Genomic DNA, 20007 nt, shown 5'->3' on the forward strand with positions numbered 1-20007 from the left:
GAATACACTTAAAATATTTTTTTCCTTCCTGCTTTCCTATATTTAATCATCTTGATGATGTCGATGTACCTCTGCATTTAATTTTGGTTTGAATTCTGACAATTTATTTAAATGAATATGATGAAAGTATGGTATGTGTGGCAGGCCTTGCAATCAGTGAGGAAATACGCAGATTTATATCAATGCAATCGTTTACAATTCTGCAGAGGAATTACATTTGTTTGTGTACTGGCGGATTAGTTGTACAACTGTTTCTAGTTTATTATTTAAATTTAAACATACGTCATACTAGTAACATAATAATATACTGTATTATGTAATATAGTATATAATATAATACGATGCAGCGTGACAATCATAGATTTCTACTGTCTTAGCTAATTAACTAAATGCACTTTGTTCTAATGTCATTCACTGTAATTCGTAAATTTGACCGTAGTATGTGATTATTTTGTGTAGTGTTGCACATGTATTTTCTGATTGAATTCTTGGACAGCATCCTTAACAAGGTTCAATATAATTATCCCAGTATCTTGTACAAGGGATCAGTAAACATTACAGAGTGCACAAAACCCAAATCAAAATACGTATTCTCATATTCCTACACGTTTCAATTAGTCCTGAGGCTTCTATGAAAGATACGTCTTGGATATATATATATATATAGTGAAACCAAACATATTTAAATAAAGTTAAATAAGTTAACAAAACCGTGAGGAAGGATTGAGTGACAAACAGCAAACCCCAACCTTTGATTAATTATATTATAACCATAATTTTTTAAGCTGAAACAAAAACACATTAAAATTAAAACAAAAACAAAATACGCTGCATTTTTATCCACAATTTTTAAAAGCCAATTTCAGACATCTTTTGCTGTTAAATTTTATCACATTTGCTGTAATATGATTACTATACAAAGCTAGCGAGGTTAAATTATAGTTTCATCAAAAACATTTTTAAATCAGTACGTTACTAGTTGAGGCTGTTATACTTAACTTCACAAGATTGAACAATGCAATGGAAGGTGCGACATAGTCAACAACCATTCACATACATTGAAAACATTTTAGTAAAATTAAATAAATACATTTAAATGAAGTTTAAAAATATATGGTTAAAATGTAGCGTATTTTGTTTTGGCTTTAAAAATTATGGTTATAATACACGTTCTGTATGAAATAAAAATATTTTATTTAACACGCACTAAAACAAAACAACTGCTTTGTTACTAATAATAAATTCACTTACTACAGAGAACAACATCATAAAAAGGTAATTAATTAATTAATTAAAGGGTAATGGAAGAGTGCAAATTAAGATTACAAATTTTCCAATGGGCTTTTTCCTTATGCTTTCATTATAGCAGTGCAAACAATAGTAATTAATAAATAAAATCAATACACAAAATACATAACAATGACTACGAAAAGAGAAACGAACACAACACAGAAAAAAAAAATATTATATTAAGACGAATAATAAATCCAGCACTAGATAAAAATAGAATGTGTATTATAATAAACTAGCTGGGGTACTCGTACTTTGGACGGAAGTTATGTATATTCATAATTAATTAAAGGCTATCTTAGAACCTGAAAAGTTATTTCCTTTTTATAGAATTTAAAAAAATCAAAACACCCATAAAAATAGTAAAAACACAAAATGTGAAACCGTAAATTTGAATGCATTTCCTCACGGGCCCATCAACAGAGGCGAATTAGTAGTTAAAAAAAAAACAACAAAAAACCCCCAAATACAAAATTGAAATTTTGTGTATTTTCCCTATGAACCTCCATACCAAAGTTGATGAATATCCATCCACACCCTGCAAAGTATTTACATTGAAATAAAGAGAAAGTACTATTATATGATGACGCCAGTGTATTAGATCTGTATTTATGGCGTCATATGTGCACCCTAAGAATGGTGAAAAATGAAGCTCTTCATAATAGGAAATAGAGGCAAAACAGAAAAATCGTGGCCCCTATTGCAAATCTACATGCACACAGGATAACAATTTCGTAATTCTGGGAGTTGCATATCATGTAATAAAAGGTTTTACCAGTATCATATAAGCAAGAATGGTATTATAGTATGATGATACTAGAGAATGAATACGTTAACTTTCAAGGGTTCTTAGTTTTTCTTTTCACCATTTTAAAAGAACTTATGTAAAAACTGTAGAATAATGATAAAATAAATAGTAAATTAAAAATGAAACAGAAATAATACAAAAAGAAAAGACATTGCACGTTGTCATTCAATACCTTTTAAATACGAGAAGCATTTAAAATTATTTTTGTAGACAGGCGCACAGCCAATACATGCTATAGCATTAGTCGTCTCAAGATAGCGGCCTCCTGACACATGAGATATTTATGGTTCAGACTACAATATTATGTTGGGAAATCCTGAAAACGTACAGTTTACACTCTTCGCAAATCTATATTCGTTAAGATAAAACTGTTGTTTGCAGTTTGTTTACAATTTATACTTTAACGATTCTTTTACTTTTACCCGTGGATATTAAAATAAACAAAAATATTCAGCTGAATGTTGCTTTAATATCAACTACTCCGTTCTCTTCAATCGTTACAAAGCTCGATTTTGTTTAATTCTATTTCATGTTGTTACGTCCCAGATAAAAGAGCAGAAATCCACATACAAATGTTATGAAAAGGATTACAATATCCAGAGAAAGCATGGTCTAATAACATTCGCGTGCAGTATGGAGCTAGATACAACGAATCTCTATCACAGCATTGCTACAAGAACTTCTTAAGTTAGCAGTGTAAGACTAGAGGGAAGGCAGCCAGTCATCACCACTCACCGCCAACTCTTGGGTTACTCTTTTACCAACGAATAGTGGGATTGACTTTAACATTATAACGTCCTTGCGGCTAAAAGGGGAGAGCATATTTGGTGCGATGGGGATTCGAGCCTGCAACCCTCAGATTACGAGTCAAGAGTCCTAACCAGCTGGCCATTCCGGGCCGTCCTCTAACTTAGTTCACCTTTACATTTATGTTAATTATAAGTTTTCACTTATTTGAGTGTTATTCAACTGTTGAAATCAGACGAGGAGTCTCGCAAAATGTTGAGTCTTATACAACTGAATTACCCAAAAAACGTGATATTTAAAACATTCTTCTCATCTATCAAGCATATTTAAATGTAATATTTTTTCACACAGTGAATACAAACTTAATAACAAAATCTACAATAGAACACATTTTGAATTCTAGTATTTTAAAAAGTATTAGAAATGATCTAATATAATTTCAAAGTTCACTGCGATGGCATATATTTAATGTGTCAATGAGTTTGTAATACAACTATTACACATTATAGTACGCTAGTGTAAGTTACATGTCAATATATAAGGCAGACATGTTGTCCGTTTTTAACACCTATAGTTTTTGCCAGGTTTCAACTTCACATGTACACTTACACGGTAGGCTCTATACGTACATTCCAAGTTTGACTTCGGTTAACAACTTTAGGCTTAAAAGGTGATACACAGATAGGCATGCGTCTCCCACTCACTCTTTGATCCTTCTTGTCCTCATCCGAGAGTCTATGCTTTCCTTAAATGCCCTAAAATGTGGCTTGGGGTAAGAAGATCGGATTGGACTTCCATTTTTAGGGCTTCTTGGGAAATTATATTTGATTTGTTTGTAATTAAGCATAAAGTTACAAAAAGGGTTGTCTGTGCTATGCCCATCACGGGTATCGAAATTAGGTTTCTAGCGTTGTAAATCCACAGATATATCGCTGTGTTACTGGGGAGAGGTGTGTTATTTGGATCTATCACCCTCCTCTGTATGTCACACTCTGAAAGCCTATGTCTTTCATTCGTGTTCAATAGATACATTTGCTGGTTGTATAACAATAGTAATAAACTTGAGTCTTACTACATTCCTTATGCTTAGGGTAGAGTAGCATTTATTCGTAAACGTATATAATAAATACGTTGGCAGTAAGTTACAGTTCTGATTCGTGAATTTTATACTTGTTCACGTTAAAAGTGTCAATCTTTTTCTTCCAATTGAAATATTTATGTTTTTAAGTACTTTATCTTTTAAGTAATTCAACATATTCGATAAGGTTACTGAAAAATTAAAATAGTAGTTAGGCTTAACGTTGCTTTGGTTTTAGCGTTACTTTTAACGAGTTATTAGGCCTATAATATCCCGTGACGCAGTTCATAGTGTAGTTATACACGAATATTTAATACTGACAATTTCACTTACGTTCGTTGACAGTTATTGCTAAAACCAAATTATGTAATTAAGTAAAGTTTCAAACCTGACTTGACTCTTCTTCAAATCTTTTGAGACGAAGACAGGTTTCTAGTTTCTTCTGACGTTTCTCCACTAACTTTGTTAACTTTCTGACAGCATACTGAAGTTCCCGATATAAGATAGTTCCCCTGTCTACAGTCTCCCTGTATAGTTAATGAAACATTGGTCATGGGCCAAAGTGGACAATAAAAGTCGTTACAAGATAAAACTTTTTTTTTTTATTGTTAAATCATTACCTCTTGTGCAGTACATCTATAAAATCAGTTAAAAAGCTTAATTTCTACGAAACTCGCACTTTAACGCAATGGGTAATACAGAACCTAAAATGTGAATAAGCCTAATCATTTACGTTATGAAATGTTATTCATGGGCAATCAAAGTAGTTCGTCAACACGTAGTCAAAATAGCTTTTTACATGACACTTAACTACTAGTATAAAAAATATGTATCAAACTATGAAGTATTAAGAATAGAAAAAAATAATTATATCAAAATCTAGGAATGAGATGAGACGTTGTGAAATTCGAAACATTTTAACTTTCTGTAACACTTTGAAAGTAACAATATTTGCGAAAACGCAAGTTTTCTAATGGTTCTGCTGTTAGGTCACGTTTTGAGTCTGTGTATAATATTCATAGGCTTCTTACGTAGAGAATCATTATGACTAAAGAATTTAATCTGTTTAGTTCAAAGTAGGATATCCGCTTTCACGCGCATTCATTGTAATAATTTAAGTGGACATCTTAATGACATCCTTATGACAGTACGTTTTTACACTTACCAACTGTAAAACTTTATGTAGCAAACCTGACAAAACAGTTGAACAAGTTAAATTGCCAGCACTTCATTGAGAATTCGTAATAGCTCAAGGAAACACCTAAAATTATTTATACAATATTAAATAAGCTAATAACAAGAACAAAGATAAACTCTTTTTGATTCAATGCGTAGTTGTGTAGCATTACGTAACGAACCACTTACATTAATTTCTGATCGTGTTCTACAAACGGAAAACGCGAAACATCATGAATGTTTTATTATTATTTGCTTGGCTTACGGCGATCATTAAGAAACTATTATTAGGTTACAAGGCTTAAACGATGTCTAAATGGAAAATAAAAAAGGCATATTTTATATATATATATAAATTTTGTATTTTCATGTATCTTGTACAGGACAATAAAATTGCGTGTTCTGTTATATGTCACACGGTGTGTATGCTGAGCTAGGCTTGCGAAAAAATAATATGTAGTTGTTTATATATGTACATATTGAAATGGTTGTTGAAAGTTCGGGGATTAAGTAAGGTGTACAATATTTTCAAAGTTGTGAGTGATACATAATATATATGAAATATAAAGCAATAAATTAAAAATATATTTTTATGGCTATAGTGAGTAAATAGTCATATTCTCACCTGTAATCAACATTATGAGGCATACGCTTTTGAATAGAAACAATTTTTTTCAAAATAGTATATCCTTCTTCTTCTAGATGGCGCAGATAATCGCCTTGAAACGTGGTACCGATGATTTGCTTGTGATGTTCAATCAACTGACTTGTTAAAGTCGCTGACGAAGGCATACGACTGGTACATAACTTCTGCATGATTCTCACGAGGTGGCGCCCACAAATGCAACAACCATTAATAAAAGGTTCAATGCTCTGAAAGCCAAATAATTTGTATATAAAAACTATTGGGTTTCAAAAGGTGGATAACCCGAGTAAAGCTGCATGTTAAACAAATTTTAAATATTCCCATTTTTTTCTACAATAAAATGTAATAAAAATTATTAATGTTAAGAAAAAAATAAAGTAGTCACTTTACCTTTCTAAAGCTCACCCACTCCTGATGATCATAAAAATAACTACCGCCAGTCTGTGGAAGTAAATGTTCTTGTTTAATACGTCTGTGAAGGTGTTCTTCACTTGTTATCACCTCATACTGTTAAAAAATTACATTGTAATTTATTACAAAAATATCGTGCAATTAGTAAAATAATTCTATATAAGATTGACTGATAGGTTATCAATTACCTTCAAGCTCGACTAAATAGAGAGGAGTTTTTCTTTTTTGTTTGTTTTTACACTTAAAACTTCAACGGTTTGTATTTTATTTCAACTACAATTGTTTTTTTCTTAAATTATAGATTTTTCAGACACTTATACAAGAATTTAAAAAGTTACAAGCTTGTTTATGGGTGTCAAATTTAAAAGCTACAGCTGGAATACAGTTTAATCCAAGATAAATACAATTTTTTATAAACTGAGTCAACTGAAAGCATTATACGTCTTACGCAAATAACCATAACGCAAACAGCTGCTATATTAAGACGTTTAATGTTTGCTGGATGTTAAAACAATACATTACTTTGATTCGACTTTTAGGAAAATATGACTGATCGAATCCCTCTTCCTCTGTCCAGATCAACAAGGAACTGACTGGATTGTTCACGTTCGCCTGTAAATGCAATATAAGAAAATTGCCATAAAATCTTTCAGATGATTCTTCAACTAACACTTTCAATGAGACTCGTAACTAAACTGAATTTAATCGAAGGAAAGTACTTCTAATTACATTAAGTTAATAAACAAAATTTATTGCATAAGGAGTTGTCCGTCTTTAACAGTAACTATTGGATTCTTTAAAAAAGTAATGCCTATCCTATAGGTAAACATGAATTTTTTGCGTGTACAATTTCCACAAAAACTGCATATTTTCAACAGAACCATGAAGTGACATTGAAAATTTAAAAATGGGGAAACATTTATCTATTTATACATTGGTTGTATATCCCTCACCTGTTAAAATAACTACCCTACATCTCACACTGAAACAAGAGTTGTGTAGTCCTATTCAAACAAAGGCTACATGTTCTCTCCTGCAGCTGTTAAACTTCTCTTACGCTAAAATTCCATAGCCTTATTTAAACGAAAGTTGTACACCCTCGCTTATGCTAGAAATGTTCGTCTTAAATATATTTTTATTGCAAACAAGCAAGTCACACATTCAATGGGACAAAAGACGTATCTTACCTGTAATAGGTACAATGCTTCATCAAGTTCGGTTAATTCTGTATTTGAAGCCTGGTTACAGTCTACAAGTACTAAAAACCCTTGTTTCATTACTTCTTTCCTGAAACAAATAATGCCATGAAACTCGTGTTTTAATCTTGATAGTAACTGAACATTTGTGAGCAGTTTTCTACTTAAAACTTCAGCTTAATTTATACAGATATTAATTCGTTAGCAGTTGTAATAACAAGAAAACACCACCACTACCAAAAGCATTGATAAAGAAACTTAAAAACATTTTATCAGACTGGCAGATAGAAGAAAAAAAAATGATACAACGAACTTACTTAGGGATGCCATGAAAATACATCAACAACAGAGCCATCTGTGAAGCTGTTATTTCAGAATATTTCTGCCATTTTGATAAGGTGATTACGACGACACTCCTTCCAGTAACGTCACGTGATCCTATAATAATTCCACACGTTCTTAAATTTTTGAGATGATTTTCTCTATTACAAGTATAATCTCTAATTAAAAGGAAAGAGAAATAAGTGCATAAGTATTAATTAGTTACTCCATTTTAGAAATTCCCATTAGCAAATAGAAATGTATTACAGTGGATATTTCCGATTAACATACATACGCTCTTCACTTGAACTAATTTTGTATGTGTTTCCTATATATATATACATACATTTCTGTTAGCTTTCTTCAGTGTATACGTTAAACCTATCACAATATATCCTTTCAGATATCTGTCTACCTTCACCTACCTATTTTTCTATAGCTGTGTAGAATGTTTAACTTCCTGTAATCTGCTTGCCTTGTCTTGTTTAGTTAGCAACTTATTTTCAATTTTCAGACTCGGCATGGTTAAAGCGCTTAAGCGGGTTCGAATCCCTGTCCCACCAAATATATTCCCTCATTCAGTCGTTAGGGTGTTATTATGTTACGGCCACTATTCGTTGAAAAGGAGTAGCCCAAGAGTTGGCGGCGGGTGATAATGACTAGCTGCCTTCTTTCTAGTCCTTCACTGCTAAATTAGGGACGGCTAGCGCAGGTAACTCTCGGGTAGCTTTGCGCGAAATTTAAAAACAGACTTATTTTTCAAAAGCTGTGTAGAATTTTTAAGTTTTATGTAATCTGACTACCTTTTCTTCTTCACCCTATCTATTTTTGAAAAGCTATGTAGAATTTTTGACTTTCATTTAATTTAATCTAGTTACCTTGCCTTGTTTAGTTGCTTAATTTCAAATGCTGTGCTTAAAGTTTAATCTTCCAGTAGTCTGATCACCATGCCATACTTAGTTACCTATGTTTCTCGAAAGCTACTTGGAGTGTTTAACCAGCCAGTAATCTTATACAAGTATTCACTAAACATTACGTTTGTATTTTTTTGTTTCGTGCTATAATTTTCCTGATACAAATGTTTTCTTTAAGGCTTGCTGTACAGTTTACGATTAGTTTTGTGCTTGCAAGTTTAAATAATCAATTTTTGTATTACTTGGCATGCTGGCAAAAAGGAGTTTGAAAAACTGCCGAATTAAATGTTTGGTTTTGAAATTCGCGCAAAGCTACACGAGGGCTATCTGCGCTAGCCGTCCCTAATTTAGCAGTGTAAAACTAAACTAGAGGGAAGACAGCTAATCATCACCGCCAACCCTTGGGCTAGTCTTTTACCAACGAATAATGGGATTGGCCGTCACATTATAACGCCCCCACGGCTGAAAGGGCGAACATATTTAGTATGACAGGGATTGGAACCCGCGACCCTCGGATTACGAGTCGAGTGCCTTAACCACTGGGCCATGCCGGACCCTGGATTAAATGTAACTAGAATTTGTACATTAGCAGCTTTGCTGGTATCGAAGCCTCGGCTGAAAGGGCTTCCAACGTGGTAAAGATCAGAGTGGTTAAGTTTAAAAAAAAAAACCTGCAGAAAATTATTACGTATAGGCTCCTACTAGGTTTTGAAATTTATATTCATTGTCAAAGCTTGTGGAATAAATACGTGTAAAGTTACATAGAAATGCTAAGCGTTGAAAAAAAATTAAACTCTTCGTATAAAACCAATTTTTTCCTTATTACATCATTATAATGATTCTATCAAGAAATCACTTGAATTGAAAGAAATTTTCAAGGATTATTATAAGAGCAATCACTCCAAGTTACTACGACTAAAGATCAATTCACGTGCCTAATAAGTTCCGTATCTATCATAAGAACGCAGTTTTATAATATTAATAAAAAAAAATTGTGTAGCTAAATCACGTGGTGGAATCAGTAGCAGAAAGTATTACGGTCTTGAAATAGAAAACGACCAATCATTAGCGAGTATATGCTAAAAAGCTATAGTAACGTTTCTTTGTCCTACTCTACTATGATTCTGCCTCTTTGTTTTGGTTTTTTTATAGAATTTATTTTATTACTTAAAATTTTATTTTCCTTTTACATTCTCTGCTTCTGTTACTTCACAACTTAACGCCTGACGTAAAATAAGAAAATTGGAAAGAAAGGATAACACTTTAAATCGTGCGTTTTTGTTGCCCCTAGTAGCACAGCGGGATGTTTACGGGCTTACGACGTTAGAAACCGGGTTTCGATACCCGTGGTGGGCAGAGTAAAGATAGCTCATTGTACATTCTTGTGCTTGACTTCAAACAAACTGGTTTTTCTTTGTCTTAGCACAAAGTTACAAAACAGACGATCTGTCCACCACGGGATAATTGAAACCCAGATTTTAGCGTTTTAAGTCGGTAAACTTACCATTAAGACAATGGAGGGCTAAATCACAAGACATAATACTGATAACCAAAGAAATACGTTAAGCAGAGTCACGTGATTATAAAAATCAAATTGTATCGTTATTTCAGCTTGATTATTGAAGTAGTTCTGTGTGTTGTCTTCTTTTTATGATCGTGGCAATTAAACTTCATTAGTCTACATACACACACACACGGGGGATTATTTAAACTGATACATTATTTTTAAAACTGAAGACCATAAATTATTCTTTCTGTAAAGACAGGTTATCGAAAATCATGAAAATCTTTTTAATATAATGGATAAAGCTTGTATGTCACTATCTCTGTATATTACCAAAACTCCTTCACCAATTATTGAATGACACCACAAAGAAAAATTAAAAGGTGATACATTCTTTGGGTATTCAAGATTCAGACAATTAAAACAGTAGCTACAGTATGTATAACAACTATTTCTTTATTACAAAACACTTTTAAATAAACGCATTTTACTCACAATGAACACAACTTTCAGTAGGAGTGTGAGTGAGGGTTTCTTTATATCTTTATTGAGGTAATTTGTAAATATAGTACTAAAGATGTTCTTTAACACTCCTACGAAAAGTGGGGCCTAATAGGCCCCATAGCAACTTGAAAGGTTATTAATATTAGGCTAATAATTTTGTATTTAAATGAAATGGCAATTTCATTTAATGAAATGAAATCAAATAAAAAGTTACACTTTTTAAAGTTTTATTTAAAGTTACACATTAAATTATATATTTAATATAATTACTTTATGAAAATTAAACAATTTAGCTAATGTGTTACGTTAAGCCTCTTCATTTTGGTTGTTGATAAGGATCCAGATAAATGTGATTAATTTCATTTAATGAAATGAAATCAAATGAAATGGAAATTTCATTTAAATACAAATTTATTAGCCTAATATTAATAACCTTTCAAGTTGCTCTGGGGCCTATTGGGCCCCACTTTTCGTAGGAGTGTTAAAAAAACTATTATAATTTTTCAATAAATAGTACCACTTTTAATATATAAAAACATTACAGTTTATATCACTAAAATTTATGAACATTTTGAGTTCATTACATTGAATTATTTTAATGCAATGAGTTGTATATTACTAGATAGTACAATCCGAACATTTTCCGGTGCAGTACTTTTAGAAGAATATCCTTTGCTTGAAAAAAACATTAGGAAACTGGACATTTTCTATGAAGTACGAATATTACGATTAGTAATTATTAGCACAAACATCTGACCGGAAGGCGGCGATTCTGCAATTGTTAATAATTTATAAACATTGTACCACAGAAAAGCATATTACAAGAACAAGATATATCCAAACAATGGTCTTGAATCCAAACTTCCCATAAACAAGTATCTCGTATTGGTAGCATATTTAATATAATTATTTTATGAAAATCAAACAATTTAGCTAATGTATTACGTTAAGCCTCTTCATTTTGGTTGTTGATAAAGATCCAGATAAATGGTTGATATACATTACTATTTTATTGAAACGGAGAAATAACGTTGATTTATATAGATGCTTGTAAAGGATTTACCGTTGTACATGTGTTTCAGTTTGATGCATGTGATGTATATTTTGGATGTGTATTGTGTAAGTTCCGCTTGTTCTCTAAATTTATAGAAGATTCTCGAGAACAAGAACCAATAATATGTGATTAACGCGTTTTCGAACATTGTTGAACGTTCGAGAATCTCACATGATTCATATAAAAGCAGCTAGCCGAGATACAGTTAAACTGTTTGTCATCCACAATTAGTATAATATAAACCTCGGAAGCTATAATTGTGATTAACGCTTATTAACCGAAAAACTACAGAATTTGACGAGGACTTCTAATATATTTAGAACATTATAACCGTTTAACTTCTAAATTAAAATTTCTGGCTATTTGAAATCGTAATAGGGAAACATACGTAACGTGGAGTCCGAGATAACTTATAAGTAACCTATTAGGCCCAGTATGGCCAAGTGGTTAAGGCACTGGACTTGTAATCTGAGAGTCGCAGGTCGAATCCCCATAACACCAAAAATGCTCGCCATTTCAACCGTGGGGGCGTTAATGTGACAGTCAATCCCACTATTCGTTAGTAAAAGAGTAACCCCAGAGTTGGCGGTAAGTGGTGATGATTAGCTGCCTTCCCTTTAGTCTTACATTGCTAAATTAGGGACGGCTAGCGCAGATATCCCTCGAATAGCTTTGTGCGAAATTCAAAAACAAACAAACAACCTATCAAAGTCACAAAACGTTTTCGTGGAAACTCGTAGTCACCTGAAGCTCAATGTTTTTCAGTTAATACTCTTTACAGAATGATCCCAGCTGTACTTAAGGCACGTATGAAAATCAATCATTAACACTCAGCTATAGTTCTACCCTTTAAATAAGAAATTTTTACAAGTGCATTTTAAAATCAAACATTTCCATTTCTTAAATGTTCTTTGTATTGAACTGTGCAAAGCGTTGTTAAGCAGTCATTAACTTGGCCGATAGGTTGAGAATTTTCCAGGTGAAATCCTAAATTACTGAGTTGAGAAACAGAAATTACATTCATCACTCTTTGTAGATGAAGTGCATTACATTGCATATCGTTTCAGTAAGGTGAATTGGAATCCTAAACATTTACAGATCAAATACATGATGTCCGCTATTGTTATAGTGTTACATTTCTTACAGTTTGTAGACAAAGTGCCTCAGATCTCAAACTTCATATATACTCTTCAAAAAAGAAACGCAAAAGGCAAAATTTGAGACATATTGTTAACAAGTTTATTCCGCGTAGTTCTGTATGACATGTGTGAAACTTTGCATATTCACTGCTGAACATCCAAAGTCTGCAAAGGCGAAGTCCACGCTCACTAGTTGAAGTTTAACGTCACTCAACGTCAATAACGAGTATGCCCCGTGAGCATCAATAGCTGCTTGGCATCTCCTGCCCATGGAAGCGATGAGATGACGAATCACATCCTGTGGAATGGCTGTCCACTCAACCTGCAAAGCTGCTGCAAGCTGAGGTAGAGTCTGCGGTTGAGGTTGTCGCCGTCGCAGACGTCGGTCCAACTCGTCCCAAAGATGTTCGATGGGGTTTAAATCTGGTGATCTGGAGGCCAGGGAAGAACGTTGATGTTGTGGTGTCTCAAGAAGACAGTGGTAAGTCGGGCTGTGTGAGAACGGGCGTTGTCATGTTAAAAAACGTCGTTGACGTTCACCATGATGGGTTGCAATGGGGCCTAAGAATCTCGTAGACGGTTGCGTACGGTCTGATCGGAAATCCTACGCAGCCCTGGTATGGTTGAGACAGTAGACGTCGCAATGGTGGTCCTATCCCGAAGGTGACGTAACCGGATGTAGCGATCTTGTGCGGGCGTGGTCACACGAGGTCTGCCAGATCGTGGACGGTCACGAGTTGATCCATGTTGTTAGTGACGATTCCATAGCCTTGTGATGGTGCTTAGGTGGACATTCACAGCTCTGGCAACATCTGATCGAGTTTCGCCTGCTTCCCACTACCAATGGCGTTGTTGCGTTGTGCTTCAGTCAGTCTTGACGTAACTGTATTGCGTGTCGGTGTGTTAACACTGAGCTATGGAAACCGAGAACCCGTCACTTTTATAGGGATTTTGCACATGTTGCACTTGCAGAACATGCAGATCTCTCAAACAAATTTATTGGACACGAATGCGTTTTGGCGAAAAATCCGATGTTTTCCTCCGTTTTCAAAGTGCACAACTTTTATTGTCATTTTGGTCTGACAATCAGTGCCTTAACACGTGTAACATCACATACTCTGAGCTTGTAACGTTATTACATATATTTCTCTTTAAAATAAAAAAATATCCCTTTTGCGTTTCTTTTTTTGAAGAGTATATATCAAATGCATTAAATCTCTTACTCTTTGTTTATACAGAGCTTTATACAGACGATACAATCATCTTTATACAAAAACACGACAGATGGATAAAAACAATTATAATTATAGTGAAATACAAAGATGAAATATGTATTGAAACGTTTATAGTAAAACACAACAGATAAGTAAAAGCCTGACATTTCACTACAAACATTTATCAAGTTAAATACAAACGCTTTTAGGTCATTACAAACACGAAGAGGTAGATTCAAATACGACAGATAATACAAACTGTTAAATATGAACAGTGATAAACAGATATCAATACATCTAGTTACACTAAATGACAAACATGAACTATCCTAGAGAGAAGCAGATAAATATGTTACTAATTGAACTTATTTTCGATAAGTAACATTTAGGCTCGCAAGATTTAGGCTATCTATCTGCATCCGTCTTTGAACGTGACAAATAATTTATTCTTTCAACTTACCTGGAAGAACAGCTACTTCCGATTCCAGTAACTTAACATCGACTTCACTGATTTTTGTTGGTTGAGATAATAAGTTGTCATGGTAACTGTCGTCAGGTTCTTCCTCCCTATGATGTAATGACGTCACTGCAGGCGATGACGTACTTGAATCAAATTGAAAATCTGTTTGAGAGTACCTATTTTCACCTGGAAAAAAAATAAATCCATCAGATTCCAAACATCATTAATTGTTAGTACTTAACATTAAAATCAATGAACATTCACACGTTATATTTAAAAGATTAATAAACAAACCATCTCAAACAGAGTGCATTACATTTTATTAATATCAAAGCAACTCATCTTAGACAAATTGATTGGTTTGGTTTGTTTTGAATTTCGCGCAAAGCTACACGAGGGCTATCTGCGCTAGCCGTTCCTAGTTTAGCAGTGTAAGATTAGAGGGAAGGCAGCTTGTCATCACCACCCACCGCCAACTCTTAGGATACTCTTTTCAACGAATAGTGGGATTAACCGTCACATTACAACGCCACCACGACTGAAAGAGCGAGCATGTTTGGGGTGACAGGGATCCGAACCCGCGACCCTCGGATTACAAGTCGAGTGCCTCAACCACCTGACCATGCCGGGCCAAGACAAATTGAAGATTTAATATTTGTGGGAACTTTATTTGAAATTTAAAAGATAGAATTGCACCTCCCAAGGATCTTAATGCGACTGCTTGTGCATTCAGGCTTATTGTCAAAATTTACGCCCATAGCTGCAAAAGACTATCTGCGCATAACCGTCCTTAATTTTGAACTGAGCAGACTAGAGGAAAAATCAGCTAATCAACTGTACTCAGTGCCAGCTTTTGTCTGATCGCTAATCTTATATCACACCCACACTCCCAAAGTACAAAGATACTTTTTTTTTAGGCATCGGGACGCGAACCATGAATCCTGAAAGTTCAAATACGCTGATCGCTTAACTACTCGTGGTCTAAATATGAAGAAATGCAAAATGGATGGAAGTAATCTATACGATTTGGACTACATATAAATCATGGTTAAACAGTTTATAAATAAAAGCAGGTAAAAGAAAGCTCAAGTCTGTAGTGTGTTTAACATGGAACGTTGACTTCACAAATAAAGATTAGAAGGAATGGCTACAATAATCACCACTAATGTGTTTGGCATATCTGGCGAATATAAACAAGGCATGATACTGGTCTAACACTGTTAGTTTATAACTAATTATTATAAAATGAGAAGAAATAAAACAAAACGTACAATGATAATAATAAAGGAGATCATTATGAAGTTACGACCAATCCTACTATTCGTTGGTAAAAGAGCAGCCCAAACGTTGGCAGCGGGTAGTGTTTAATCATATGCAAATTAATCATGTGACTGTGACCACGATGTCAGGTTTTCCGTTTATTAATCACATTATCTCGAACCATAGCTCTTAACCTGAGGTGCAAGGGCCGTAGGAGGTCTGGGAGCACGCTGAATGGGGTTCTCTGCACCAAAGGTCGAATATTAATTTTATAAGTTTAAAAAATACAGTAAACAATACCATTTTCATTAAATAACGGTAATGTTTTGTTGGGAAATTTCTTAAATATACAGTTATGTGAAAAAGTTAGGACACCTTATGAAATCCTGTGTATTTGTTAGCATTTTTGAATATATAGATATTTAATCTCAATTTCAACAATACTGAGAGATTATAGGAATATAACTAAACAATTAACGCTGAAAAAAAGACTTTTTAAGATCTTCTGTAAATGTAATTCTACAAAAATGCATATTCTAACTGAGTAAAAAGTTAGGACACCCTACCCCCTAATAGCTAGTGTTACCCCCTTTGGCTGAAATAACTGCAGTGAGACGCTTCTTGTAGCCATCTACCAGTCTCTGACATCAGTCTGAAGAAAGTTTGCCTCACTCTTCAATGCATAATTCTGTCAGCTGTGAGATGTTTGAGGGGTTTCTTGCATGTACAGCCCGTTTCAAGTCACCCCACAGCACCTCAATGGGATTAAGATCTGGGCTTTCACTCGGCCATTCCAGGACTCTCCATTTCTTAGTTTTCAGCCAGTCTTTGGTAGAGTTACTGACATGTTTTGGGTCATTGTCGTGTTGCAGGGTCCAATTCCGCTTCTGCTTTAATTTTCATACAGATGGTCTTACATGATCCTCAAGCACCCTCTGATACCCAGTAGAATTCATGGTGGATTCTATGATTGTGAGCTGTCCAGGTCCTGCTGCAGCAAAGCAGCCCCAAACCATGACACTTCCACCTCCATGCTTCACAGTCGGTATGAGGTTCTTTTCCTGGAATGCTGTATTTGGGTTACGCCAAACATGTCCTCCGTTTGGTGTCCAAATAATTCAATTTTGGACTCATCTGTCCAAAGAACATGATTCCAGAAGTCCTGGTCTTTGTCTATATTCTCTCTGGCAAACTTCAGTCTGGCCTTGATGTTTCTCTTAGAGAACAAAGGTTTCCTCCTTGCACACCTCCCATGCAAGTTAAACTTGTGCAGTCTCTTTCTGATTGTAGAGGCATGCATTTTCACATCAACAGTAACCAGAGCCTGCTGTAGGTCCGTGATGACATGTTAGGGTGTTTGGAGACCTCTTTTAGCATCTTGCGGTCTGCTCTCGAGGTAAACCTGCTTGGACGACCAGACCTGGGCATGTTGGCAGTTGTTTGGAAAGCGCTCCACTTGCTATTTTCCGGACAGTGGAATGGCTGATTTCAAAATCTTTTGGGATCTTTTTAAATCCCTTACCAGACTAATGAGCTGCTACAATTTTCTTTCTGAAGATCTCAGACAGCTTTTTTGCTCTCACCATGGTGCTCACTCTCACTTCAACAGTCAGGAGCACACTTAACTAAATGTCTGAGGTTTAAATAGGGCATGTCTCATTTGAAATGCTGAGTAACGATCTGCTAATCATGTGCACCTAGTGTGATACACCTGTGTGGGATTTGAGCCATTTTAAGTGGGAATAAATGTGGGGGGGTCTTAACTTTTTCTCAGTTAGAATATGCAATTTTGTAGAATTACATTTACAGAAGATCTTGAAAAGTCTTTTCTTCAGTTTTAATTGTTTAGTTTTATTCCTATAATCTCTCAGTGTTGTTAAAATTGAGATTAAATATCTATATATCCAAAAACGTTACAAAAATCCACAGGCTTGCATAAGGTGTCCTAACTTTTTCACATAACTGTACATCCGTATTTATGTAGGTTCATTCGTATAGACTGTAAACATTTTCACTTTTAATTTACTGTAACTAGGCTGACAGTACAGTTGCAAAAACGTTTACCATAAAAATAAGCCGTTTTGTTTGTTTTGAAATTTCACGTAAAGCTACACGAGGGCTATCTGCTCTAGCCATCCCTAATTAGGAGTGTAAGACTAGAGGGAAGGCAGCTAGTCATTACCACCCGCCGTCAACTCTTGGGCTACACTTTTACCAACGAATAGTGGGATTGACCATCACATTACAATGCCCCACGGCTGAAAGGATGAGTATATTTGATGTGACGAGGATTTGAACTCGCGACCCTCCAATTACGAGTCAAACGCCCTAACCACCAGGAGATGTCAGGTAAAAACAAGTTGAGAACCTTAAATTAATACATCGTGTCTTCTGTTAAATTCGCGGTAATGCACCGTTAAATGTCACCCCAAATTAATATTTTAGTCTGTATTTTGGAATGTTTTTTTTTTTAACTGTTATTCTATAAGGAAATACCAATGAATTAATGGTTATTCGACATAACGTAATTATTTTACCACGTATTTCTAATGCTTTGTTTTAAAACATATTCTACAAGGAAACATTTTAAATTAAATTATTGTACAGTTGAAACGCTTGTTAGTTAATGGCTATATAAAACAATGGTTTTTTATCATATGTTTAAAGGTTTTCTCTACATATTTTTTAATTTTACCCTGAGAAACCTTAAATCGTTTATCCACATGAAACAATTCCATTCATTACTTGTTTCTGCGGTGGTAGAATAGTTTCAATGATCTACGTAAGTATGACTTTGGAATGTATTGAATCAGGTAAATCCCCGTTTGCAATCTGACAAACGTCACGAGAAAGTTCTATGTTTTTCAAATTGGTGAAACGTACAGTGACTTCACAGCCGGCGTGACTGGAGATGTCATGGATACTTTTGAAACAGGGCAACACAACTTCATGGTGGCGTAACTGTGTAGAGTTCCTATACTGGCAAAAGAACGAAGATGAGGGACGGGCATTGTTATCAGCGTTTGCACAGGGCGACAGGTTCCTGGGAGGCACAATTGTGTAGAATTCCTCTAACGGCGGTTTTCACAAGGCGGCTAAACACCGACGCCCCTAGTGAATTTTGTACGAACTGAAGATCTGAAAGGATGCCTTACAATATTTACATGTGCGTATCTTGATTGTTTATGTCCAGTTTTTAATTGGGATAAATTTCATAAATCAGTCAGAGCAAAAGAGTGACTACTAAAAATAACAGAATTTCGTCACATTTTTAGTCCTAGTTTGTTTTATAAACAAAAACCAACAACCAGCACGTGACAGGCATGTACAGTTGTTAAAATACGTAAAGAAAGCCCAACATAAAACATGTAGGAAAAATAAAAAGGTAAGCCATTTGAAACTGTTATTTCATAGCTTACATACGTACTTGAGATATGACTAGACTACGTCCTCAGTTAAATACAGTAGAGTCCCAGTGCAGAAGACATAGATACAAAAACACAACAGCAGAGCTAGGTGCTCAAACGATTTGGAAGGTTCGAGCCCATATAGGTGCAGGAATTTTCGGCATCTCAGTAGGATATCGACTTTGATTTTCTATTCTGATTTTTCAACACGACAACTGGGTCTCAGGGTTCTGCCAAAGAGAATCGTGGCTCGTGCTCCATCTGCCAGCGCCTAGAAACGTCTCCGCGAGAATCGTGGCTCGTGCTCCATCTGCCAGCGCCTAGCAACGTCTCCGCACGACAGACTCTTGCTATGCTATTAACACCCCTACGAAAAGTGAGGCCTAATAGGCCCCAGAGCAACTTGAAAGGTTATTAATATTAGGCTAATAAATTTCATTTAAATACAAATTTATTAGCCTAATATTAATAACCTTTCAAGTTGCTCTGGGGCGTATTAGGCCCCAGTTTTCGTATGAGTGTTAACACATCCCTTCGAAGGTTTAAAAGATGCTTGCACGTAGGAAATCATAAACGTGTTTTTTTTTTTTAAGTGCCGTGAAATACATTACTTTTACATTTTAAAATGTAAAACACACCTACCCTGTCCTAAGACTTGACTTGTGACACATAGGTCTCGCTAATAATAATAATAAACGAATTTGATTACTTAAAACTAAAGAAATATTTGAAAACAGAAACCTCTCTTGAACAGCGTTGCCAAACCTAGGTTATTTGGGCTATTTCTGTCTTTCACTTTTTTTTTTTTTTTTTAATGTATGTGCGTGCCGTATTTTGCTGCTCCTGTGTCTCCCCACAACCAACAGTCCTCTACGCAC

At 34.8% G+C, this 20007-nt stretch overlaps 1 protein-coding gene across 7 annotated transcripts in view; it reads right to left on the minus strand.

Annotated features, from left to right (window-relative positions):
• LOC143236754 (puratrophin-1-like) overlaps nt 1-20007 on the minus strand; it is a 147169-nt gene that overhangs the window by 69471 nt on the left and 57691 nt on the right. For 5 of the 7 annotated variants that reach the window (XM_076475247.1, XM_076475248.1, XM_076475246.1 and 2 more), the window contains 7 exons: nt 14463-14648; nt 7670-7790; nt 7344-7443; nt 6679-6768; nt 6136-6252; nt 5725-5972; nt 4312-4450 (listed from right to left, as the gene is read on the minus strand). In XM_076475247.1, the coding sequence (XP_076331362.1) occupies nt 4312-4450; nt 5725-5972; nt 6136-6252; nt 6679-6768; nt 7344-7443; nt 7670-7790; nt 14463-14648 (1001 nt within the window). Of the gene's footprint in view, nt 1-4311; nt 4451-5724; nt 5973-6135; nt 6253-6678; nt 6769-7343; nt 7444-7669; nt 7791-14462; nt 14649-19149; nt 19426-19771; nt 19881-20007 lie in introns of those variants that run through there. The other 2 variants (XM_076475250.1, XM_076475249.1) reach the window with 2 other exon arrangements.

This window comes from Tachypleus tridentatus, chromosome 13, assembly GCF_004210375.1.
Source record: "Tachypleus tridentatus isolate NWPU-2018 chromosome 13, ASM421037v1, whole genome shotgun sequence".
Taxonomy (NCBI): Eukaryota; Metazoa; Arthropoda; class Merostomata; order Xiphosura; family Limulidae; genus Tachypleus; species Tachypleus tridentatus.